General features: G+C 36.9%; 1 protein-coding gene across 1 annotated transcript; it reads left to right on the top strand.

The window, feature by feature from the left end:
- Positions 1 to 102: 102 nt before the first annotated feature.
- Positions 103 to 26495, top strand: DYNC1LI2 (dynein, cytoplasmic 1, light intermediate chain 2; the record flags this gene model as incomplete). The annotated part of the gene is made up of 13 exons (XM_009584996.1): positions 103 to 136; positions 617 to 691; positions 1103 to 1219; positions 8020 to 8250; positions 14920 to 15086; positions 15414 to 15507; positions 16041 to 16176; positions 16520 to 16631; positions 17768 to 17827; positions 18561 to 18602; positions 19052 to 19169; positions 20222 to 20338; positions 25715 to 26495. Coding segments are annotated over 13 exons (1410 nt in total), but the record flags the coding sequence as incomplete, so codon positions are not given.
- Positions 26496 to 26776: the final 281 nt, after the last annotated feature.

Below are 26776 nucleotides of genomic sequence, written 5' to 3'. Positions count from 1 at the left end.
GCGGCCGAGGCGCCAGGGACGGTGAGGAATGCAGTTCTTCCCGGCTCTGAAGGAGCTCGTGGGGTGCCTGAGGGGAGCCCCGCACCGCGTGAATGAGGGCAGCATCGCTGCTGCGAGGATGAGGGAGAGCAGGTGTGCGGAGCCCGGGAGATTCGGCTCTGCGGGAGGTCTGCGGGATAGGCTCCAGGGGACTCGATCTCTTGTTTTCCCGTCGCTTACCTCTGAGAAACGCTTTAAAAAATGCTAATAATGGCAGAAAAAATCGTGTATAAAATGCAGTGATGGATTGTGGGAAGAGTTAGTCATCAGTTGGAAAGTAATGTTTTGCAGTAATGTGATCTCTTATACAGGAGAAAAACTTAAGAAAATGTTATTGCGTTTCTTTTCTCAAAAAGGTGGCATGCTTTTGGTCTTTTAAAATGAACTTAAATCTTTAACTGTAACATCATCTCTAGTTTGTAAATAGAATGAATGTAACTGGATTGGTCCGTGCAGATCTGCTGAGCTCATCGGTGCTGTCAAATGGGCAACGCGTGGGTTGTGTTTGTATGTGTGCATGCATGTGTGCGCGCATCCGTGTGCATGTCAGCCTAACAAGAACGATGCTGTTTTTCTAGGTCCTCAATACTGAGTGAGGTTTCTACCCGGTCAAGATCTAAATTGCCATCGGGCAAGAATATTCTTGTTTTTGGTAAGTAGTTTGCAAGCAGTTGGGTGATTGGGTTTTTTTTGTAGAAACAAAGCATATTTAAAACAATGATGTGGACGAACTGACACATCAATTTGTTAATATTAGGTTATGTAATATACAGTAATTTTGTCTTCAGGCTGATAGATTTACTTTCTCTTTAGTTTACGTTGTTAGATATATAACATATTTAAACAAATGGAATGTAACACAGAATATAAATTCTTCGTTCTTATTGTCATGGTATAAGCCATTGGATTTAGCTGGAATAATTGAAAGAAAACAACAAATAAGTACAGTCCAAAAATGTACAAGGATACTTCTGATTCCTTAAACGTGTTTTGAAAAACTTTTTCTACAAAGTTAAAATTAATTCTGAAAGTGGCTTTTTTTCCTGTAAAAACTTACTGGCAGGTGATGATGGTTCAGGTAAAACCACGCTTATGGCTAAAATACAAGGAGCAGAGCATGGCAAGAAAGGAAGAGGGCTGGAATACTTGTATCTAAATATTCACGATGAAGACAGAGATGGTAAGTTCATTTTATATGTAATCTCTTTACTGTAATTAAGTAGCTGACATGACTGTAATTAAGTAGCTGACATGCTTTTTTTATAACTGTGGTTTCATCAGTGTATTTTGGGTTACGCCGAAGTAGCTGGTTCCAGCATTGTTCTTTATGTTTTAGAAGCTATATGAATTTCTTAAAAGTGAAATGCATTTTACATGCAGTGTACATTCTCCCTCTTACCCTTCTTACAGCTTGGCCTGTGTATCAGCAAAAAGTACACTTGAGCAGCTCTCAGGATCCATTTACTTTTAGAGTAGATATATTTGCTGATGTTGATTTACTAGCAGTCATTTGGTGTGACTACTTGATACCTATAGAAAGTAAGTGATACATCCATGAGAATTTAATTCTCAGTATGGGTTTCTGGGCGTGGGATTTGTGTTCCTTGTGGGGGCTGTGTGCGGAATTTTGGTTAACTATAACTGAGATGTTTTGTTAGAGTTGAATGAGTGAAGAACAGAACTTAAAGTCAGAATTAGTATTTCGTTTTGTCAAATTGGAGCTTGTCTCTTTGCCCCGTGTCTTTCTCTTTGTTGCTGTTGATGATTGCTCTTCTCTACTATACGGCAGGGGGATGACGACATGAGGCTGTTTATAAGCAGGTCTAATGATGCGAATATTCCTATTTTTAGGAAGGTTAGGGGCAGGAAGAGATGGGGAGTGAGTTCGTTAACCTTGCTCCTAAATCTGCCTCTGTTTGTCTCATTTTGGGCAAACTGCTGGACCTCTTTGTGTTAGTTTCCTTCTTCAAAAACAGGGAGTGACAGTCTTCCTGTCCATGACTTCCTTCTGAGTTTTCAGTTCATAAGAGGGAAGCAATGATGGTGGTTCATCCATGTTCCTGAAAACAAATGAACTAGGAAGATCCTATAATGGTGTTTTGGAAATGGAAATGTAGCTTGCACGAGTGATTAAGTACCATATGTGGCCGGTTGTTATGGAGATTTGTCCTGCGCTCGCGTGGTAATAAACTGTCTTTGGATACTAAGTTAAGCACAATTAACGGATGAGTACGTTGCCTTGTCTTCAGTGGCCACCTAATCTTGCAGTTCCTAAAAATCTTTTGTGCTGTAATTTTAAGTGCTGAGCCATTCTTGGCTTCTTGAGGTTCTTGGTGTAAGGGCTTTCTCACCATGCACAATCTTCTTTAGTACTGCATAAATACTTTGGGGGAAAAAACCCCTACGATTAGGAGTCTTAAGACAGCCTGTGACATCAGGCTTCTTGCAATATCAAAGGAGATAGTATTTGAAATAGAAAAACGTTTGGTGTGCTATTTTTTCTGGTGCTGTCTATCAAACCTTGAGTAGGTCCCTACTTTGGAAATATTTTGGGGCTATTCCTGAGTATCTGGAAGTGATAAGTATTTGAGGTGATTGGGAGAAGCCTGTCACAAGAACTCAGGCAGCACTAGCGGCAAAGAAAGAGACCTTTTTGACTACCAGACTCAGCTGGCGAATTTAGGTCTTCATGCATTCCTTTAATGGATGTGTTAGGATCTAATAATGCATGCCTTTTTCCTTTCTGTCTCATTAGTGTCATCAGCAAGCAAAATAAATAGCAAAGTGGGTCAGGACCTCCCAGCAGGCAAAGATAACACTCTTCTTTCTCTAGGACAGGTTTGGGTTTGTTTCTTTAAACTCTTTGTGTGCTATAGAGGTGTGTGTGCTCAGATACAGATTTAGAAACAAAGCCTTTGTAATTGACCCACAATTCTTGGAAGCCATAAAGAAACTGAGGATAGGCATTCAGGAGCTTACTATCACATATTCATTTTTGAGGGTATCTACTTTTTATTATACCCCAACCTATTCAAGACCAGCAAAGCACAAGGATTTCCAGGGGTGTCAGATCAACACTGGTAACTGAAACTCTGTAGTGGAGTGAGAAGATCTTTTCAAGTTCTTTCAAGGTGCTGGAAGATTTCTTTGCTCTCTTTGCCTTTTTCTTCTTCGTTTCAGAGAGTTTTTTCTGTCCAGGAGAAATATTTTGGTCATAGTGCTGAGTCATTATCTACCTCCTACCTCCCTTTGGAAATCTTAAGGAAAATCTTCGGTGTTGCTTCCTATCCCCCCTCTTCCTCTTCAAGCGATATTTGAATCTGTCTCCTTCTACATTTGAACTAGAATTACTCCAGATTGCTAGGTGCATATCTTAGTTTGAAGTTTCTTTTGTGTTTTCCCCTAAAGATTAGGTCAGTGATTAATTTTTTTTTTTTTTTAATAGGAAAGCTAAACAAATGCATAGAACACACCTCTTCTTTGAAGAACCCCTGTGGCTAATACAGGTGCCCACTAACTTTTTGGTTTTCACTGTCATCTGCTTGTTTCTTGGCAGTGGCTGATACCTAGTTTGGATGGCAAGATACACATCACCACTGTGTTGGTAATTAGCTGGTTCAGTTCTGTTAGATGTTAGTCGTTCAATGTAACACGCAGTACTTTGGTCCCTAGGTCTCAGGATAACTTAGAATAAGTCCACTACTGAACCTCTACCTGAAAAATCTCCTTCCTAGGGTACTGTCCCAAATTCTGCCTAGGCTAAGGCATTTGTTCAAGAAGAGGTTCGGGGATGCCTGAGAAGCAATCCTGAGAGAGGGAGGATTCTCCTAGATCGTTAGCCCCAGGTACAATATCCTTGGAGCATATGGCTTCTTCTGTATACATGACACTGTAGTTCATCTGGATGAAAGCACTTATAGCACTAGCTGTAAAGCTAACTCCAAATATTAAACGACCTTGGAGTTCAGGCCCTAGAGTCCTTTGTTAGTGGAATTTCTCAGGGAGTGTGGCCGGTTTTAAATTTTTGCCTTTCTTTGGGATGAGCAGATGTTTTGTGTCTATGCTTGTTAGTCTGCTTTTGAGAGCTGAAAATCTTAATTCGTAGGAGGTAGAAGAGAGGCTCTGCGCAATTTTGTTAAAGGATATGTATTTCTAGAGTAGCTTTCAGAGCTTCTTGCAGTGATGGGGCAGAGTTAAAGTGAGGGCTTACAGCAAGACAGTGAGACAAACCACATTGGTTTTGTAGCGATACTGTATGCGTTAACTGGTAATTATAAACACCATAGAGAACTTTCAGTTGAACTGCCTCAGATTACAAATGCAATACAGTTGTCCTGACTGTGCCAAACATGTCAATGAAGTAGAGCCATTCTGTTGTTGTGTTCCTACTTGTAACAAAATCGAGTAGTCTTCGTTTTTTGCCTCAGGTTTGGACTGGCCTCAGTCATGTCATATGCTTATTCCAGTTGAACTGGTTGTTCCAGATTGAGCTAAGTGCTGCTGGTACACTGGTTTCTAATGGGAAAAATGTTTTTTTTGTCAACATCTTTGAAGTAGTTCTCTTGAAAATTATTTTTCCCTGTTTTGCTTCTCTTCACAGCTTGGACAAGGGATATCTAATTACCACTGATACCTTTTGAATAAATGCAGGAGATGTAGTTGCAGTTCACAGAATCAACTCTGCAGTAAAATTCATCAAAGCTGGAAAATCCTTTTCATGGCTAAGGGGATAATGAAATATTGACAGGATTTAGAGATGTATTTTTAGCAGCTATTTTAATAGTCCTTAATAAGTAGCACCTGTTTTTCCAACAGGATCTGGTAATTTTTTGTTCTGTTTTGGTGTCTCATGTCATAGCCACTATGAAAGGTCCAGTTAACATTCACATCATATGACTAACTAGGAGCTTGATGTAGTGCTGACAGAGTTGAATTTGCCATCGAGTCCTTGCCAAATGTACTGGTGAACAACCAGTACGGTATTTTTAAGTGCGTTTTATATTTGTAGCAAATGTAGATCACAAGTCATACCTCTTTACTGTAAGAAAGGAGGAAAACCTTTCATTTTCTTGCAATGTTATTTTTTTTAAAAAAAGTACATTTTAATGTGAGTGAGTGCTAGGCTTCCAGTCTTCCTAGCAGATGGATTTCATTTGAGTGATAGTTGCAAATGCATTCTAGTTCCACCTCTATTCTAGTTCCAGCCTGTATTCTAGATGTTAAGCAGAAACTAAATCCTTAAGTAGGACAAAGGTGTTTAGCAAACAAAACCTTTGTAACCTTTAGATATTGGCTTAGAAAAGTGACTTAGAAGCAGTGAATTTGGATATTTATTGATTTTTGTGACTTCCTAAGGTGTGAAAGTCTTTTCTGTGATCAAAGCACTCGCCACAGGAGAAACTATGAAAGTGCTGATGAGAGTTTTAAACTTCCATAGACTATAGGTAGACTTAAGTTAGGTTTTTAAAACTTTTGTATTTGCTTCAGGAGACAGTTGTGCATAGATGTAGTTAATGTCTATTAATAACCTTTCGCTCGTAGAACGCTCGCAGCGTTTTTATTCACTGATAGATTTCTGCTTTTGGGAATATACAAAGGATGCTTCTGGAATGCAGAGGATAATGGAGTCCTCCGTTGATGTTTCATTTACTGTTGTGCAATAGTAAATGCGTTCACCTTATGTCCTAGCTTCCTTTTTGTTTTTCCAAACTTTTACCAGACTTTGCCTCTGTCCTTAGAGGTCTTCCGATAGCTTTAGAGTCATACACCCAGTGCTGTGAGAATCCTGTGTGATATCACTGAAACAGTTTCCTATGTGGTGGGGAGAGGGGGGGGGAAATGATGAATACGCAAAGGTGCATTTCTTAGATACATAACAATTACCGTAACTGTTTACTGCAAAGGATAGATCTGAGATGCACAGTTGGAAGAAGGAAGATCTTTAAGTTAAAAGCATAACTGTTGGTCTATTTGTGTGATGACTGATGTTTGAATGTCTTATGACAGCCTAACAGTACTTAAGTAGGAGCATAACAAATGCCAAATGAAGACTGCCCACGTATAGCATCTTGATGTAATCTGTCTGTAACTTGGCTGTTCAGTAATTTTATCCAAGACCTGATTAGAAGGGTAGTATGTGTATCTCTGTACTCTTTTCTCCTTGCAATTTCCTTAGTCAAGTTTTTGCCTTTTTCTAAAGCCAGTGTTTTTAATCCTGATGGATTCTTTCTCAGAGTAAAGTTACGATAGCCACAGCAACTGGATTTATTTTGTGAAGTTAAAAGATTTGGAGCACAGGGCAGGGAAATATAGTGAGGCAGAGTAATTATGAAGCTGTCCTGGTTTTGGCTGGGATAGAGTTAATTTTCTTCCTAGTAGCTGGTATAGTGCTGTGGTTTGGATTTATGAGTATGAGAATAATGTTGATAACACACTGATGTTTTAGTTGTTGCTAAGTAGTGCTCACACTCAAGGACTTTTCAGTGTCCCATGCTCTGCCAGGTGTACAAGAAGCTGGGAGGGGGCACAGCCAGGACAGCTGACCCAAACTGACCAAAGAGATATTCCATGCCAAATGATGTCATGCTCAGTATATAAACTGGGGATAGTTGGCCGGGGGGCAGCGATTGCTGCTCAGGGACAGGCTGGGTATTGGTCAGCAGGTGGTGAACATCACTTGTTTTGCCTGGGTTTTGTTCCTCTCTTTTTCTCTTGTTTTCCTCTTTATTACAATTTGTTGTTGTTATTATTATTATTTTATTTCAAGTATTAAACTGTTCTTACCTCAACCCATCCTACTGGGGGGTTGGGGGGGGCAGTGAGCGAGCGGCTATGTGGTGCTTAGTTGCCGACTGGGGTTAAACCACAACAGAAGCTCAGTAGCTGTTTTGAAAATCTGGGCTCTGTAGTGATTGGTTTGCTGATCCATGTATTTCAGAATTCACGTATCTTGCATGTAATACCTATGGAGACCCACTGTTCCCTCTGGACAGCTGTAGTAGAATAGGGAATACTTTGGAAGAAGTACTAGGAAGAGTCTAGAAGATAGAAACAAGTGGAGTTGTTCTTTTTAGGAGGAAGTTCTGAGGATAATGTACTTACTTACTTTTTTTTTTCTTTTTGGACACAATTGGTTGTTCAGAGTATCTGATACATCATTCCTGGATGATGCTCCTTTTTCAGTTTCTTATATTCTTGCCAAAGTTCATGTTTGGGGTTAAACTTCTCATGCGAGCTGTCTGTCCCAGCTGATTTCTGCCCCCCTCCCCTTGCATTTCAACAAAAAATGTCCAGTCACTATCAAAACACTGGGGGGGAGAAACACAAAAACTAAAAAACCAGATCTTTTGTCCAGTACTGATTCTGTAAGGCGCCTGCAAGTAGGAGCCAATGTTATGTCAGTGTGAATTAAGAGCAGGTAGCACAACTTTAAAGTAAGTTTATCCTGTGTTTGCTCCTCCTACTCCTGTGCTAGAAACTTAAGCTGCTTATTGCTTGCATCTTGTTTGCAGCTTATTTCTGCTGTGAGATGTCTTTAGTATGTTAAAGCAGCTTATGTGTCTGAGGGACACCTAAGGCTTCCTTGCTGGACTCAGCTATAACCACCCCCTTTTGAACTTGGAATTACATATGTGTCACATGTATTCTGGTTTTACTTGGAATATACATATTTCAAATTCAGGAATGCTGTGCAGTATCTAAAACCTGTTGTGTCAGCTGTCCTTAGTAAAAGCTAAAGAACAGAAATTATTTTTTAAATGAAAAGATTCTGAACCAAGAAAAAAATCTGTTAAATGAAAGCATCTACCAAGTAATGTAGGTATTTACATATGCACCTGTGTTAAAAATAAACAGGCAAGATCTGCTGGTAGCTGGGCTTTGGTCTTTCATTTAACACTAATGCACTCATCTATTTACTGATAGACTAGCAAAGCAAAAAGTGGGCATCTGTTGAATTACAACTGTACCTTTTCCTTTCAGATCATACTCGCTGTAACGTTTGGATTCTGGATGGAGACTTATACCATAAAGGGCTATTGAAGTTTGCAGTTTCTGCAGAATCGCTGCAAGACACCATTGTAGTCTTTGTTGCAGATATGTCTAGACCTTGGACTGTTATGGAGTCATTACAGAAATGGGCCAGTGTCTTGCAAGAACATATTGATAAGATGAAAATTCCTCCGGAAGAGATGAGAGACATGGAACAGAAGTGTAAGTCTTTGTGCATCCATCCATACTTCTTGTCCTTTTTTTTTTTTTTTTAAACTAGCTCTTGCAACTTTCTTTTGTAATGATAAATTTCTTCAGATTAGTGTTTTGAGAATGGGTTGGATAAGAATTACTTCGAAGTTGTGGTTACAACTCTAATTCTAACAGACTATTAGGCTTTAAAACAACTCTTCCAATTTTGCTGTGCTAACAAAACATCAGGTTAATTAATGGTCTAAATCCCTTGCAATAATGAGATTTTGATAATTTGATATTTTGAAAGGCCAATTTTTAAAAATAACTCCATACAGAGTCACATTTTTAAAAATAGTGACAAAATCCAGCAACGAAGTGAGCTGTCTGCTTTTCTGTGGTATCTAAGGCAGGTCCCATTCCCATACTGTGTCTTCTAGTAGGTCTCTTTGCCCTTGTTTGTCACAAGGCTCAGACTGTGGTCCTGGTACATCTAATTGTCTCTCACTACAGCCATTCCTACCGTGTGACTTTAGGAATGTTGTATAAATTAACTTTCTTTCCTGGCATATCTGTGGCAGGAAAGAATCTGGCACTGGCAAGCAGTCATCGCTGCAGCTTCTTTGCTTTCCTAAAATAGTTTTGAATGTTTCTTGAGAGTTTTTTCTGTTTTCATATTGAATTACTCCAAAATAAATTCCTTCAGTGGAGAAGACCTTAGCAACATGCATTCCTTTTCAGCTGAAGTATAGATTCAGGTTGATCCTTGCTGGTTGCTGCTTTTGTTCAGGGCTGGTGGCTAGCTGTACTGGAGTGTTTAAACCTTGCAAATACTGTCCAGTAGCTTTCTTAGATTCACTTTAGGGAGCAGTGTAATCTGTTTGGCTTGTGAGCATTCAGATGTATTTGTATAGCTGATCTCCTTTCTGAATGTTAAATATTACTTTCCCAAAAGGCTTGTGCCTATAGCATACTAGCTAGAGTTTAAACTTAATGATTGAAACTACGTGGGTTGATCACCAGGTTATATTTAAAAAAAAAACAAAACAAAACCTGACAATTTTTAAGGCAAAAAGCATCTTTTTTTTTTTTTTTTTTAAGTGTGAGAGATTTTTTGGGAATGGGAGATGGAAAGGCAGTTCTATTCTCAAAATACAGAAGCTAACCCGATTTGGACCTTTCTGAGATACACCAAGTTTTATGGCAATCCAAATAAATGTGGATTTTGTGCACTTAAGTTTCACTTTTGAAAAGAGAAGTGTTTTCAGTCTTCACTAAGAGTGAACTGTGTGGACGAGCCAATTACAGCTATGGCAAATTAGCACCATGTTTGGGGAACTTAGAAGACATTCGAATAGTATTGTCTTGGAGATTTCTAAATTAAACTATCATGGAAATTCCTAGTTTCTCTTGCGCTTTAATAGAGTCGAGGGAAAAGGAAAATTTGAGAGCTGCCTAATTCACACGCGTGCAGGACTCTGCTGCCATCCTATGGCTGAGCGGTGAACTTCGGTCCAGCATGCAGGTAAAACAGGGGCCTTAATGTCTCCACTCCCAAACTTCCATCTCTCTCCTTTTCTCAGTTGCTGTGTAGGACACTTATGTCATCTCAGATACTTGTCTTCTGAGTTCTTGCAGACTGTCCCTAAGGCCAGATCTGTGCTTAAAACTTTGGCCACCATAGCTTGTATTAACAGCAAATTGTGCTAAAAGAAATTCCTATTACAGCTGTGGCTATATTAGTGTAACTGCTTAGACAATATAGAGCACACATGCCTGAAGAATGCCTTGTGACTGCTGTCCATCAATAAAGCTACACCAGCAAAGTTTTCCTTACTAAAGCCCTGCATATGCTTCCTGAGATAAGCTGCCGCTTAGAAAATGGAGAATCACTGTGTTGCAATAGCCTGGATATGAAAAAACTGGGATAATAAAGTGCATATGCAAAGCAGGCAGTCAAAACATAGAAACAGGGTGCAGAGTGAGGAGATATGCTAAATTCATTCCAGTAAAGCCCCACTGCAGCATAACGCCACATGGATGTGTATGTTTCTTGACTTCAGCTTGTAGAACCAAATTCCCTTATGCTTGCTTCTAGATTTAAGCTGGGGCATGTGGACCAAGCTGAATGTCCGTCTGCACTGCTTTCCCTAGCTATTGCACTCAGTACCAGTAACCAGGAGTTCTTGTTGACCTGGGGAAGCATTTTCTAGTATTATCCCATTAGCATCTGTTTAAAGTGCTGCTGGGTTGTTCTTTCTCCATTACTTAACACCAGGATCTTAACACCAGTTTCCAGAAATCCTTTTGTTAGCTCACCGTTTTCAATGGAATTGAACTTTGAACTGCTTGTCTTTGCTTTCAAGGTTTTGGTGGCCTTTTTCCACCCAGCCTTTTGTCTTGTGTTTGCTATTTGAGATGCTGACTCTTGGCTTTACTGGGTAGATGACACTAGGCTCCATCTGGTATACGAGAAGCTTTCCTTTTGTATTGAAGAGCTTCCAGAATGGGAGGCAGGACACACATACAGAAGCAACAGGCTGCCTTAAAAGAAATTGAATTATTCAGTGTATACCAAGAGCATTGTTTGCACTCACTCCTACCACTGAGCTGCTCTGGAAATTCCTTGCGAAAAGCTTGGCTAGTTGGATTCTGATAAATAATGTCAGTTCAAATGTTCTAATTTAATTCAGGCTCTATTATAATAAATCAATGTTTAAATAACACACATTTGAATAATTATTTCAGGGAAGATCTAAATTTTGCCTCCCTGTTTATGACAGCAAAGCAGAAAAGACGACTGTCAAGAATCAAGAAATGCAGAAAGGAAGTATACTGGTAAAATGGCTATTATATTAATGTCCTCTGGAGCGTTTGAAGCTGAAGACTTGAAACACAATAACATATTTTTCTGAAAATTAAGTAGTGTCCTTTTCAAGCTGAATTAGTTTCAGGTTCTCTGCCTCTTTTTTTTTTTTTTTTTTTTTAATCTGACATAGAGCTGAAAGAATTCTGAAGATAAAAGATAAAAGAAACTCACTTTGTCCAGATATCTTTTGTCTAGGAATTCTTTTCACAAGACTAAAATTTATGATCAGTAAAGATAGTGCACAAAAAAGCTAAAAGCTGCACAAACTGATTGTGAAACTTGATACAGTGTAATTATGGAATGATTGTCTCAGAAAATTTTTCTGTTTTTTTCTTGTTCTGCTGTTCAGTGCTTTTGTGATCTGTCTGTTTAAGTAAGTTGTAGTGTTTGTCTGCCATTTCCATATTGCAGTTAAACAGTACTACAAGACTGAGGATTTTATTGTTACTAGAACAATCAAACCTAAGAATAATTGTGGATTGCTTTCTTGGTGGTACTTCAAGTCAATTGCTCCTGTAACATGAATGATACATCTGTTGTTATAGTTAGCTTTCAGTAGCTTGTGTAAATAAGCAGTAACATGAGAACAAAACAGTTAACTGGAAACTTGCATTCGTTTGCTGTGTTAAACGCAAAGGTCTAAATAAAAGGCTGTTTACCTAGATAAGCCACAAGTTTGGTAGATGAATTAGCACACTGTAGCGGGTGTGATTTTTATGGCATATTATCACCTGGTGATAATTTTTCAAATTTAATAGGCCATTCCTAGTACTTGGCCTTACTGATAGGTAGCAGAGTATTACTGATTTGTCAGATGAACAGTTGTTTTTCTGGCTTCCTATTTTATGTGCATCATCTTATCTGTATTTCCTGTTCAAAAAAATTTAAACCAAAGTCATTTTCCCCTCCTTCTTAATAAAGGAGTTATTTCCCATACCATACAGAATGTGATTCCTTAATACGAATTATGTGGAGGAGAAAATATTCGTAGCTTGCTAGAAAAAAGGAGAAAGAAAAGATTTATGCAAGCTGTTTGGGTGCATGATGAACTTTATGTCCATGAAAAGTTTGAGAATGGAGATCAAGTGAGAAATAGATATGGAAGGTATGGAAAAAATATTAAATTGCTGTGTGACAAAGAAACACTTTAACTGAAGTGAGGTGCTTTATTAGCTTCTTAGAATGCAGCTTGTTCATAAGAGGTGTGATACAGGTTTACTTTGGATTTAACAAGACTAAATTTTGAATGGGAATGGGGGTTGAATGAGAGTCTTTAAAAAGTGTTTAAGAGCCTATCACTAACAGGGATTTAAACTGTAATTCAGGAACAAGTGTATCTGCCTTCAGGATACAGTAGTTAGAGGTTCTTAGTATAGCTTTTACCTTCTTTCAACTCTAGTGTTTTCTTGTTCAACAGACCTTGTTAACTAAAGCTGAGTGTATTCTGTAGCATTTCTCAGTCTCTAGTCAGGGATTAATGCCAGACCATATACATTATTAACAATCCCCAACAACAGTTCATCTCCACAGTCAGGTTTTTCCTCCCTCCATGCATGGATCAACCAGAGTGAGATACGGCCTTGTTGATCGCTGGTCTGTGATGCTTACTCTTGGGGATAGGGAAGAGTTGGGAATCTCAGTTCTCTAGATTATGGTCTTCATTCCCATTCAGCAGAAATTCATGAGGTTGTGCCATCAGATTTCTGAAGTTTCTATGTTGGCATTTGCTATTATTTATATTAGTAGAATTCTTGGGGTATCTTGAATAATGATTTGTATCATGTTGTCAGAGTCTTACTGTTTTCAAGAGAAAACTTTTATTTCCCAAATTTGAGGGGGTTTATACTAATAGATATCTCAGTAAAAAAAGATTTTTCTGTTTTGATATGAACAAAACCTAGGAAACTAATATTGTCTGATTATAATGCTGTAGTAAATTGAGAGCAGTATTGTCAAATATTCTTTTACATCTGATTAAGTCAGAGGTTTATCTGAATGATTGTAGTGCATGTTAATGATACTCTCTTGATTGCTGAAATACACTTGTCTTCAATAGGTTTTTTCCTGTCCTGAGCTAGGAAAAGTCTGAGTAATGAAATAAGTACTTTTTTAAACCCTTTTTTAGTTAAATGCTCTGGAATTAATTTGCTTTCTGTGAGATAGTCAGTAAACATACTTAATGTGCAGAAAGTATAATGGAATTTTGATTTCCAGTTGCTGAATATGAAACAGTACTAGAGGAAAGCATCTCTTTGAAAGCATTGCTGTTTCCTCTCCACCAGAAGGCACTGCCTCCCCAAGTTTAAAAGCAACTGCATTCAAATTTTTTTTTTTATTTCCTTGGACCTTGGGATATATTGAATTGGTGATTGTGCTATGGTCTTATGGTCTATATTTAATGTGGTTTTTTAAGCTTGTCTCTGGACTAGAGCTCTCTTGTTTTCCACAAAAATCACATGATTTTATATTTCAGATAAAAATTGTGGATTGTGCAGCTTTGAACAGTAGTGTTTTTCTGATTTGTTCTTCCTTCCACATGCCCATTCTATTGCAGGAATGGTTCCTATTTTGAAAAGGTACAGTGACTTTATTTTGCAAGATTTGTATTATAAACTTTTCTGAGGTTTTACCACTTCCTAAACCTCAGAAGTATCAGATGGCCTGCAGTACAGTTGCAGTTCCTTCCCTGTCACATGGATGGATGTACTGAACAACACTCTCTTTGTGACTGTGCTGGAGATTGGGAGCTTTTTCAAAGAGTTTTGCTTACTGTATGTACAGTCAGCCTGCTCCCACTGTTTCTAAAATAAAGACGCCATCATGGGAGCAAATCCTGGAGCTTTGCTTGCCTCTTTCCTGAGGGCTCCTCATGGCTGAGTGAGGAGGAGGCTTCAGGTGGCATTGTCATGTGAGGAAGAGCCTTGGGCCTTCGGGAAGTGCTGTGCCCGGGAGCAGACACATCCGCTAGGCAGATTTATCTGGTCCGTGGCTTTCATCCTGAAAAAAGACATAAAAGCTGTAAGTTGCAGCCCAATTTTGACAAAGCATGCGTGGGGTCACAGTGCGCTTCCAAAATGGTGTTAATGCTATTTCTTAGGCACTTCAGTATTTGATAGTATTCAGTATTATTGGAACACTCGTTGCCATAAAATTAAAACATTGAAAACATGGAAAGCATCTAGTTTCCTCTGGACTCCATTGTACTTTTCCAGAATATAACTGAGTCTCTTCAGATAACAGTTGAAGTCCTTGAGACTGTATTTATGCAGTGTATTTTTTTATCTTTCTAGCATTGGATTCCTGCAACAGAAATGTAGAGTAATAGAAACTTAAATTGAGTAATCGTTTATAAGATAACGTGGTGTTTTCTGTGTCCATTTACATTTTCACTGTGCTTTCTTCCAAAACCAGGTACAAATTGCAGTGAGTATAGGCCGTGTTGCTAAACTACATTTACGTTTTCTGTTGTCAACTCCCCTATAATGAAATGCATTGAGTTGAGGAACGTGCATTTGTGCATACTATAGCTCTTGCAGCTAGTTTTGATTACTTGTAACAGCTCCAAATTGCACTTGGCTTAGCTTGCTGTAAATTTTCATGGAGGAGAATTGTTTTGTTTGAAGGGGCAACAAGGCTTAAGCTTGCATTCTGTTCTCATGTAGTGCCTCATTATAAAAGGAAAAAAAAGAGTTGAGATTTCTGTTCTCATGTAGTGCCTCATTATAAAAGAAAAAAAAAGTTGAGATTTCTAGTTAGTCATAGATTAATTATGGTTTAAAAAGAAGAACTAGTTCCTTTGTTGTACCTTAAGAAGATCTCTCTCTTAATAGTTATAAAGGAGTTTCAAGAATATGTAGAACCTGAAGAAGGCTATCAAGGATCACCACAGAGAAGAGGCCCTTCTTCTGGCCAAGAGGATGAACATGTTTCTTTGCCACTTGGAGAAAATGTGCTGACTCACAACCTTGGTATTCCTGTGCTGGTAGTTTGTACAAAAGTGAGTTTCTAGTTCTGTTGGCTACTATGCAAAAGTTTAATGACTTTTCCTTTAGAAGGCATGCTTTATACAGACATGCAAAATGAATTCTGGATTAATAGTAAAGGGATTTATTTTGAAAGTAAGCTTCTGCCATCAGTGTCAATTTTTAATTTTGCAGAAGGGTAATAACCTTATCAATTACATGTTAATTACTTTATCTTTTGATTTATTGGTGGCATTTTAAAACCAAAGGCTCAAAGTAAATGTGATGTGTGTAATATTAAGGAAGATGTTGGGATTAATTGACTGGGTTTTTCTGGTTTTGTTTTTCTTCCTTTCTTCCAGTGTGATGCAGTGAGTGTACTAGAGAAGGAGCATGATTACAGAGAAGAACACTTCGACTTCATTCAGTCGCACATTCGTAGATTCTGCTTACAGTGTATCCTTTCCTGCACTGAAGAGATTTGCTGTAATCTGGAAGCAAGAAAATACACTTTAGTGTTGAATTGCACATAAAGTTAATCTGAGAAATTGCACTTCAAGATTGCTTGGTATTTAGTTGTTGTTTTGAAAATGTTGAGAGATGTATAAAACTTTTTATAGTTTTTAAATTGTGCATGGGATTTGGAGCTTTTGTTCCTTTACAAAGGATTTGTGTTGCATTTTGTGAGGTGGGTTGTCTTGGTTTTCCCCTCAGAACTTGCAATTTCCATGTAAACCTGAGATCTCAGCTGTCTCTTAAGTTTTTGACTTTTTCACAGTTAATTGCTTGGGAGGGTAGGTAACTTTTCTGTATGTCTTGTCCTGTTATACTCCCTTCCTCTCCCTGAATACTAAATGGCTGTAGCTTTTGCTTTGAACTACTTCTCAAAATCAGGTCTAGTAGATATAAGTCCATTAGCTCCTGTTTTGAAATTCTTACTATAATTTAAAAATTGCATCTTGCGTAATTTTCCTTAAATAAATAATCAGATGGGGCTGCCTTGATTTATACATCAGTTAAGGAGGAAAAGAACCTTGATCTGTTGTATAAGTACATTGTACATAAAACATACGGTTTTCAGTTTACTACACCTGCCTTAGTGGTAGAAAAGGATGCAGTTTTTATGTAAGTCAATTGTATAAGCAGCATGGTTTCAGATTGTTTTCTATTAAGCACTACACTTCATATAACATATATATAAAAATAACTTTAATGGTTTATGTCGTTCAAAAGCTTAGTATGTGAGTCTTCTGAAATCCTGAATTAAAAAAACAACTTAGTGCATATTACTTGGGTTACTTGACTCAGAGTATACCATTCCAGCTTTTTACTATCTTTGGAATTTAGCTGAGAATTAGGACTGACCTATAATAAAATTGCTTTATTCAGGTAAGGGGGAAGTAAATGAACAGTCTCTATAGAAGCGCTTTTTGTGACTGAAAAGGCAAAGCTTTCCTTCTTTTTATAGACCTGCGGGTTGGGACAATGAAAAGAAAATTGCCATTTTACATGAAAACTTCACAACAGTGAAACCAGAAGATGCATATGAGGACTTCATTGTAAAACCTCCTGTAAGAAAGGTAAAAAGGGGTAAACTCTTCCCTGCCCCCCTGACGAATAAGTGCAGTTTGCTTGAATGGCTACTAATAACTATTAATATTGAAGAACTCCAAATCTAAATGTAATTTTTTTTTGTATCCAAATGTGTGAAACATCAGGCTTTCATTTTCCAGTTGTTTAAAATACTGCAAGCCTTAAAATACTGCAAGCACACACAGAAATCATTCACCTTAGTGAATGAAAGGCAGTCCAAAAATAACCATTTCACATGAACCTTTTTGCATGCATGGGGCAAAAAACACTTTTTGAAAATGGAGAATACTGTTGTAGTACTTCAACAATTTACATATATACACACATGGCATTGAGGTTACCATGTAAAGGCAAATCTTGTAAAACAAGACAGTATATCACTATTGCATTAACATATTATTAATGACAGATTTCTTCATGTAAGGCAAGAGCAGTAAATAATCCATATAAATTCTGTATATTGCTAATTTTGTGAGTATAAGCACACAGAAATAGGATATGTGTAAAATGGATAATACGGAAAATTGTAAATGAAATTGCATTCTGGTCTGTATCGGAAAGCTTCTTTTACAACTTCCTTACACACTTAATGTTTCTAGCTCAAGCCCCAGTATGTGGAAAAGGGAAAAGCTGTTTGAAGCTTTCATGTAAGGGAAAGGTTTAATCCTGTTGTTTGTAACTCATGGCACCTATAGGAAATAATCGTTGCCTAATAGCAGTGTTACGACTGATAAAAGCTAGTATAGTGCTTTTGGGGGCTGAGGGATTGAGTGTGGGGTCTTACGGAGTAAGGTAATCTCAGGTCTTTGAAGAGATGCTGATGAGATTAATACTTCAACTTAAAAAGATGAATGTACTCATCTTTCTAGGAGAATACCCACAGGCTGGCATCAATGCTAATCTACTCCATTCACTTACAGTATTTTTTTTTTTTAATGACAGCTTCTTTAATGTTACTACTCTTTTAAATGTGAAAGAAGTTTGTGTGGTGGTTTTTTTTTTTTAAAGGTAAAGAATGGTATTAAAATTTGCCTCTTTCTTGTCCCTTTTGATCACGAAAACATAAAAACAGTTACAGTAATTTCAGTTTTTACTTCTAATAACAAAATATTTTGTTCAACAGTTGGTCCATGATAAAGAGCTGGCAGCAGAAGATGAACAAGTATTTCTTATGAAGCAGCAGGTAAGAATGGAAGAATGAAAATAAGTCCTTAATAAATAAGATTTCACTTTAAGCTCTCCATTGTTACTGCCTCCAGTTTTTCATTCCTCATTTTAATCACTAGATAGCCACTTTTCAGCTTTGCAAATTCAGATATAATTGTGAAATAAGACTTTAACAAATATGAGTAGAAAATATGGCCACTTATCTTGGCAAGTTGAAAGGAAAATATGCTGAGAACAGAAATAATTTACATTTCAAAGGAGAAGAGCTAGAAGATAATTTGAAATTTCACAACATAGATGTATTGATCTGTAAAATAGAAATACTTTTAAAACATAACATCTTAATGTTGCAGTTTTCTTACAGCCAGAGGCTTGAAAGACTTAAAGATGTAAAATTTGGCTATGCTGTATCTTGTTATTTTCTTTACTGCTCTATTGTTTAAAAAACCTAATAATACTTTCCTGTATAGTTGATTATAAATATCATAGAGGTTACAGACTTGTGTGTCTATCGTTCTGGCTTACAGTTCTGGAATGGCTGTGTAGGACAAAGGACTGAAGCTTATTTACTCATTTTAACTCTGTCCTCTAGTGGTAGAGTCTGGAAGTATAAAAATATCAAAGAGGAAGCCAGTAAATACCAGGAAGAAAAATTATCAAATAAATTAATGGTTAGTCAGCTTCACTGTATTTTATTCCTTTATAGTTTCTGAAATATATTTAATATTCTTAATATGTTGTTTTTGCAGTCATTCCTTGCCAAACAGCCAGCAACGCCTACAAGAGCATCAGTAAGTAGAGAAGAGTAGGAAGTGTTTTGTTTCCTTCTGGGGAAGAGGGAATGATTCTAACCTGTAGAGGTTCCTTTTGTAAATGTAAATGTAAAATACATAATCTCCCCAAACTTCAGAAAGTAAATTAAAAAAAAAAAAAAAAAAGTGCCAGTATTTTAAAATGTTGCTGATAAATTACTTCATTCTAATTCACTGTGGAAACATAGAAATATACTGATGATTATTGAATCGAAAATTTCCTACAGTGATTCATCCTTTCTTTTAGTGAAGGCACATGCCCAAAATAACTGGTGGTGTTTTGCGTTGGGTTTTTTTTCCCAGTGTGCATACACTACAGTGCTAATATAAAGGTTTAAAAAGTGATTTCTATGTAATGTTACATTTGCTTTATATAAGTAATCCATTTAAGTTCTTCTCTGATTTGTGTGATTTGGACTTTTTTTGAGGAATCTCCTGCAAGAGGCCCTGCAGGATCCCCAAGAACTCAAGGCAGAGCTGGTCCCGCCAATGTACCCAGTGCCTCACCAATAACATCAGTTAAGAAACCAGATCCAAATATTAAAAGTATGAATAAGCATTTTACTGTTTTTATCATGTGTTATTTCCCTTAAAAAAAAAAAATCCTCTTTTGTAGAAAGATTTTGGAATTTATTCACTAATGGTATAGTTAGTTTAATAACAGGAATGAATTTATGACATAGCTTCAGGTTTGATTTTTTTTTTTTCTTTTTTTTTTCCTGGGGTTTTTTTTGGGGGGTTTTTTGGGTCATTCATATGACTTGAAATAGAATTCTGTTATTGCGAAGCAGTCAGACAGAGTTCAAATACATTATTTCTTTAAGTTACCCAAATGCATTTATTATGCATCAGTTGGATTATTAGAGTGGGGACTGCTTTAAACTACACGCAGTTTTATACTTCATATCACTTATTCTGGAATCCGCAATGAAACCTGTTCTTCTACTAAAGCCTCTCTAGAATGTCATTTTCTATAGTACATGAAGTAAATTGGAAATTACACCCTTTCCCCTCCCTCAGCCCTAAGATGGAGCTCCACGTTGTTGAGTGGTTTCTTCTCTATGCATTAAGAAGTTGGTAGGGCCAGTATTGTTTTTAATCATGCACTGTGGTGCCACGCCTCACTTACAGTGGATAAAATAGTCATGCAGTTCTGGATCATGTCTCATTGCTGTATATCCCAGTTCTGATTTATGAAAAGTAGTGTAGCATGAAAGACTGCACTAAAACATCTACGCAGTTTGTTAATGGACTTTATAAATCTTTGAATTGCACATCCATACTTAATATTTTGTTTCTTAACTTCTACATTTAGAAAAAACAAAAGCATACAAATACTTAGATTAAAATTTTGTCACCACCCCCCACCGTTCCAGAAGAGCAGTAATATGCTTTCAGTCATCTCTGACTTTACCAAAGAATGCAAAAGACTAGTGTCTTTAAATTGAGCAAAGTGACTCTCTCGTATTTGAGGTTTATTTCCCTGATTGGTAAGAGAGTTACATATGTATGTTAAAAAATAAGTTCTATCATTTACCAGCAATAACTATTCTGTGAGATTATATATATATATATATGTATGTTTGGTTTTTATTTAGATAATGCTGCAAGTGAAGGTGTCTTGGCTAGTTTCTTTAACAGTCTCTTGAGCAAAAAGACTGGATCTCCTGGGAGTCCTGGTGCTGGAGCAGTGCAAAGTACAGCCAAGAAATCAGGTATTGGACTTGTTATTGCAGGCTGTTTTGCATATTTTTAATATTTAATTTGGCCCACATTGGTCTAACTGTGCGTATCTTTTAAACTGGTCACTAAAGTGACAGACCTTGACAGGTGACAGTGCCAAAATGTGCAATCTTTAAAAAAGAAGTAAGCTACTGCAACTTCACAACTCCAGGGCTTCTATTAAGCCTATTGTAACTTGATTCTTTGAGTGAAGTTATGCTGCTGGGATATGAATAACATTTGAGTCTTGATCATATTCAGAAAGTGCTGATTTTCTTTTTTTTTTACTTTAGAATTCCTTCCTTTCTTGACACTTAACTGTTGCTTGAAGGAAATGCAGTTTATTGGGTTTGGACTGTAGTTGAAACTATTGAAATCTCTCCAGAGTTCAGGCTTAAATGAATTACTTCTTATGATAGTTTGAAGTTATTCTGTCATTAATTTAGTATTTTATTGTGATCTAACACAACTGATAACACTGACCAAGTGGATTCGTTCTGTGTATGTGCTTGTGACTGCATTGTATAAGATATTTGCTGATAAGTAATTGCACTAGTTCAGGTGAAAATAAAAGAATACTTGGTACCTACACAAAACTCAGTGTTGTAAAACCCGTGATTGTTCCACCCGATATTAGAAATATACTACTTTGATTATTTGTTTCTTTTTGATATTGGCGTTCCCGTCACACTTACATTTAGGAGTTTTCCTTCCAGAATTATTTCATTACTAAATTATTGATAGATATTCTACTTCTGATCCCAGACTTGTGAAATCACCTAAAATTTGATGGTGATGCCAAACCCACGGTTTCTGGTGCTTAGAGGAGTGTGCAAGGCCCAGACTTTCTGAGCTGGAAATGAAAAATACTTGATGCCAGCCATAGCGATGGTACTGCCAGTTAAGAGAACCAGAGCAGTTGTTGGAGTGTGGTATTTGAACTGAAACTATTCCTGGAGAGGGGAAGTAAGGGGTTTTTTTAATTGGGAAGGGTTTATATGACATTCCATGCTCTGAAAGCTCAAAAATGGCTAGAATTTGACTTAAGGCAAGTCAGTATTTAGTTGGTGTTTTTTTTGTTTTATCATGATGAATTCTGTAATTTATCTTTATTAAATTTATTTATTATAAAGGTAACAATAAAATAATTATTTGTAATATGTATTATTTACGTAATATTATTATACCTACATTATAAAAATATTTAATTCATTCTTTCTTAATCCAGAATGCCCTCTTTAGTTAAACACTGAAAGGTGCCCCTGCTTCATCAAGTGCAGCATCATGCTATTACTGACCACAATGTCAAATTAAGTGTTTTTATAGAAACAGGACTAGAAATAATTTTTAGGGATTATTTCATCCATGCTCTTTATCTAAAGCAGAATCAGTTAGGAAGTTCCTGGCTAGTGATTAAAAAGCAAACAAACTCTGAAATAAAAGATGTAATGTCATCTCTCCAGGCAGCCTATTCCAGTACTTAATTTCTTAGTTATTTTTTCTCTTGTACAGTCAGTATTTCTGAGTGGAGACAGAGATCAGTGTAGCCCCTTTGTCTTTGCAGCAATCCTTTGCATATTTGAAAGCTGTTACCCTTTTGCCTGTGACTTTTGTCTGGACTACAAAAATACACTTCTGTCAGCCTTTCCTCACAGCACATGCTTTTTTTCGCTCTGATAATTCTTACTCTTTTCTCCTTTGGACTGTCTACTCAGATGACCTGTTTCTTTTGGTGCTCAGAAATGAATGCAGTACTTCAGACAAGGCTTTGTCTGCCCTAACTAGGGGTTACTTAGTCTGTGTTTTGTATTGTGCTTCTGTTTAGATGTCTCGGCGTGATGCTAGGTTTTTTTCATGTGTATGATACTGATCAGGATTTCTTGCGACAGTACAGCCAGTTAAATACAATTTCTGCCTCCTAGCAGGAGGTTTTCTAGTCTGTATCGAATTACCTTAGTATTTCCAAAGGGTGAACGTTTGCTCTATCATTGTTTTCCATTCTATTATTAGGCACCACTTTGATAACTTATATAAAGAACTTTTTACCTCCAATCCTGTCTTTCAAAATCCTTTGTAGCCCTTCAAGCATGGTTGCCTACATATCTGATATCTTCAACAGGTGGACAGAGTAGATTGCTGAATAAAAATATTGACTAGTACTATGGATAACTAATGGGTAATTTTATGAATTACAATACATTCATTTTTCTGAAATACAAGACTGTTTGTTTTTCTAGTTTATTTATATGAAGGTTATGTGAGATGTGATATCGACCACTTCTCCCTTCTCCACAGGACCTGTTATCCTACCATAGAAAGAAATTTGGTTGGCTTGACACAACTTGTTGGTAACAGATCCATGTTGATTATTGTGCTGGTAGGCTGTTTGTAAGCATCTGAAACATAATGGCAATTTCTGGAAAAAATACTAGAGTAAAAACTAACTAGTCTGTGATGGGCTTTACTCTTTCCTCTTTCAGTCTTCTAGAACATCATGTGCCTTTCAGGAGTTTTCAAAGATAACAAATGGCTATGTGTACCTTCTTTTTTTTTTTTTCCCTCCTTGTGTCAGCATTAACTTCTAACTTAAATAGATTATTTCTCTCCTGAAACATCTAGAGACAGCAGTCATATATCCGTTCTTAACTTTCTTGTTTTGATGCACTAAATTACGTAAGTTCTCTTCTAGTCTTCTGTTAGAGGTTGAGCTCTGTTTTCCCTACTAGTTTATTCTTCATCAGTTCCCATCTTACCTTTTATCTTTATCTATCTTATCTTTTCCTGAACATGAGTGATTAGAATTGTATGCAGCACTCCAGATATATCTCATTGTAGTGCCTGGTACAGCAGTTCTCTTTCTTTGGTGGAAGTACTTCTCCCGAGTGATCTCAAGATCGCAGTTGGCTTTTCTTGGCTGCATCAAGTTGGCAGCTCACGCTCATTCCCTGACTTTCGGAACAGAACAATCGGCTTTCACTCAAAAGAGAATATGCCTGTTTCCTTGTCAGCTGATGTGTTCACATCTTATATTCAACCAATATAAGATTAAACTTTCCTGAGAAGGTAAGGCCTCCTCGCATTGATATCTGAAAAGCTTTTGTTGAGTTTATGAGATAGCTGGTGCTGGTGATAACAGAAAAGATTACTTGCTCTTTTGTGGAAGAGTTGAGGAGAATATCTTGGAGAAGGTCTTATTTATGGCAGCATCCTCTGTGTGAGTAAATGTGCTAAAATTATCTTTGTAGGCATTTTAAATGTCTAATCTAAACTGTTCAAAGAGTCCGAAGTTTTCAGAAGGTTGACACTATAAATATTTAGCTTTAAAGAGACCATCCGTTTCTCCCACAGCTATGAATGTCCTGTAGTTGAAATGTTTAGATTTTGTCACAGGATGAGGGAGACATTGTGGTTCTCAACATACCGGTCAGCCTAATTGATTGATTGGTTTCTGCTATGTTAACTCTTACTTGAGAGAACTCTCTCATCTGGGCAGATGCTGCAATGTCATGTCCATTTTTCATGCTGTGTAATTCCTCACCTATCTTATGTGCCTTTATGTTTCTGGACTGTCTGTCTTCTATGTGTAGACCATGATATTTCAAAGAACTTCAATTGGTGGTTTCTGTGGTGGATTATTTCTCTTCGCATGGACTTCTAGACTTAAAAAGTTATTTCATTTATATTCACAAGAAGATTCTTGTAGATTGTAAGATTTGCCTTTGCCCTTCTATTCCTGTGCAATAGATAAAGAACTAGGGTTCCCTGCTCTCACTCTAATCGAGAAAGGAGAATACATATAATTGTATAGAACACATCTAATTGCCTAAGGCTATTACCGTACTTGACAATATTTTTGTGGGGAAACTGAAAGCAAGTATTAATTTAATTTGTAACAGAGGCGAAATCTTTATTTTCTTAAAAACAGCTCCTTGTATTTCTTCTCCTTTGAAAGGTGCTCAGCTATGATGGTGGTAAAGAGGAGTATGTAAACCTACACATTATGGAACAGCTTGGCAATGTTTTTCCTGTCCAGTATGAGGTAGTTGTAGGAGACAGCTGCTTGGTATTATTTTGGAGGCTTAAGAATCCAGTTCATCTAGCCTTAAAAAAAGGCACATTTTTTGTTTAGACCTACTTTTGTTTGAGCAAGAATTTTGTGTGGTTTTTATTGTTTTAGGATTTAGTTTTTTTTAACTCCAAGGTACCATTAGGCTACATGTAAAGTGTTTTGTAATTTAAGTTGTATTACAGTTAACGTACTAATTTCTAAATTTTGTTTAAATACTCATGCTTTGAATAGATGCTATTACGAGTACTGTGGCTTACGACTAGTGCTTAAATCTAAAACCTTTGTAGTGATTAAAGGTAACCTTTTAACTTGATTTTGTCTTTGTACTTTGGGAAAAAAACACTTCCATTTCTAACAGTCAAATCTTGCCTTCTTAATGTTTTCAGCATGTACCCTGGAAAAAATCCACCTAATATTTCACACACATTTAAGCTGGAAAACAGATGCTTGTTAAATTCTTTGGCTATGTAAGGAAGCTGTACATGGTTATATAATCTACTTTTTGTCTAAAAATACAGCTTTTTAATCTTAAATGCTTGTATGCTCTAAGCATTAGAATGTATTGTTCCAATTTTAGCGATTCATTTGTCTGTGAGTTTATAATTTTCAGAATGAGAGAATTAAACTGATGGTTCAGTTGGAGAATTGTTAAAAAGTTTTGAGTCTAATATAAAAATGTAAGATACGCCTTTCCATGAAATACTTCAGTGTGTCTGTTTCCAATTGAAGAAGTCCTTTGAAATGACTGCTCTGAGATATTACATGAATATGCAATTCATGTCCCCTTTTTTAAGGGAAACATTGTTGGCAGACATAAAAGAGTTCTTCCTGTTTGTCGTTTAATATAAAAATGCAGCAAGTGTAAGTGTGACCAAACAAATGTGATTTTTGTAGCAGGTGTCCTACGTACCTTGGAAAACTTGTGGTTAAAATCTGGGTTTAAATAAAGTCCTTGCTATCAATACTAATAATAGAATTGCGTACAGTTGATTTTTATAGAAAATTCTAAATGTGGTTGTTTTTAAAATGTTAGTTGCTGTAAAATATATCACAGATATTGTTGTGCTTTATGCTGCTGCATAATTCAGCATTTCAGCTCTTTAAACTGAATCAAACCATAGTCTTTACATAGACATTACCTTGCATTGTGTCAGGCCCTGTGTTCTTGGGTAGGTGGCGAAATAATGAGAAATTAAATAGTATATTGTCATATAAAAGAGATTTTATGAATACTTGTACTCATTGGTTAAAACATTTCATTGAAATTAGATTGCTTTAACCTTGTCCTTTTTCTTTTTAGGACAAAAAACAGTTTTGACAAATGTTCAAGAGGAATTGGATAGGATGACTCGCAAGCCAGACTCTATGGTAACAACAAACTCTCCTCCAACAGAGAACGAAGCTTGATAGCGCATAAAAAATGCATATGTAAATGACCAAATAACTATGTATATTGATCTGATAAGACCAGAAATTTTCTGCTATGGCAGATGCTATCAGTTTTCTTGGGGCAGGGGAAATGAGCTTACTACATCATTGCCTTGTCCCAGTAAAAAGTGCACATTCAGGAAGTTTGCATATAAAATCCCTCTGTATAAGATAACCATTTAGAGTTTATATAGGGCAATTCTTTTGGTTTTGGAGGTAAGCAGGTGCAGCTGCATTTCCTGTTGTGAGGAACACAAAGAAGCAAAATGGAGAATTCTTATTAAAATACTACTACTGACTGCACACAAGGCAAGAAGGAGAAATGAAATCCTCTTTCAGAGTTACTGGAATTGGCTACTTGTATGTTTGCAAATGCATTATATTCTTGGAAAGGTGGTGGTGGTGGTGTAAGAGAGCATTAATTAGGTGAAAGAAGCCTAGGTAGGGAATGGAGCCCTAAAAGGGGAAACAGATTTGGGACAGTAAGAAACTAGAATGTTGGATTGACTGGAGAGGAGCAATGTTGTTAAACCCCGTGTTTCACATAGGGTAAATAATCACTGTTTTAAAAAGACTACTTTACATTGGAGAATTCCAGGCCAAACACTAAGCATCATGGGAATTTATTCTTGTTATAAATCTTGTTTTAGTTTTTAAAAAAGTCTAAGAGTGTGGATGCCCTTTCTGGTGTAGCTGACGAAGGGAGAAACTATAACTTGTTTAGATCCAAGTGCCTGGCACAGTGTGTGATGTGTCTTTAGAAGGTGCTTGAACTTATTGTGCACTGTAGTACAAACAGTCACTGTTTGGTTTTATTTTAAAATCAGTAGTTCGTCGATTTGTATTTAATTTTAAATCCTGTTTTCTGATAGCTTCTGCCTTTTTTTATGCCAAGAGGCTAGCCTATGAAGAACGGTGGGTGACGTATCATTTT

The sequence above is a fragment of the Fulmarus glacialis genome, unplaced genomic scaffold (genome assembly GCF_000690835.1).
Source record: "Fulmarus glacialis isolate BGI_N327 unplaced genomic scaffold, ASM69083v1 scaffold11769, whole genome shotgun sequence".
NCBI lineage: Eukaryota > Metazoa > Chordata > Aves > Procellariiformes > Procellariidae > Fulmarus > Fulmarus glacialis.
This window is presented reverse-complemented; position numbering and strand designations above follow the sequence as displayed.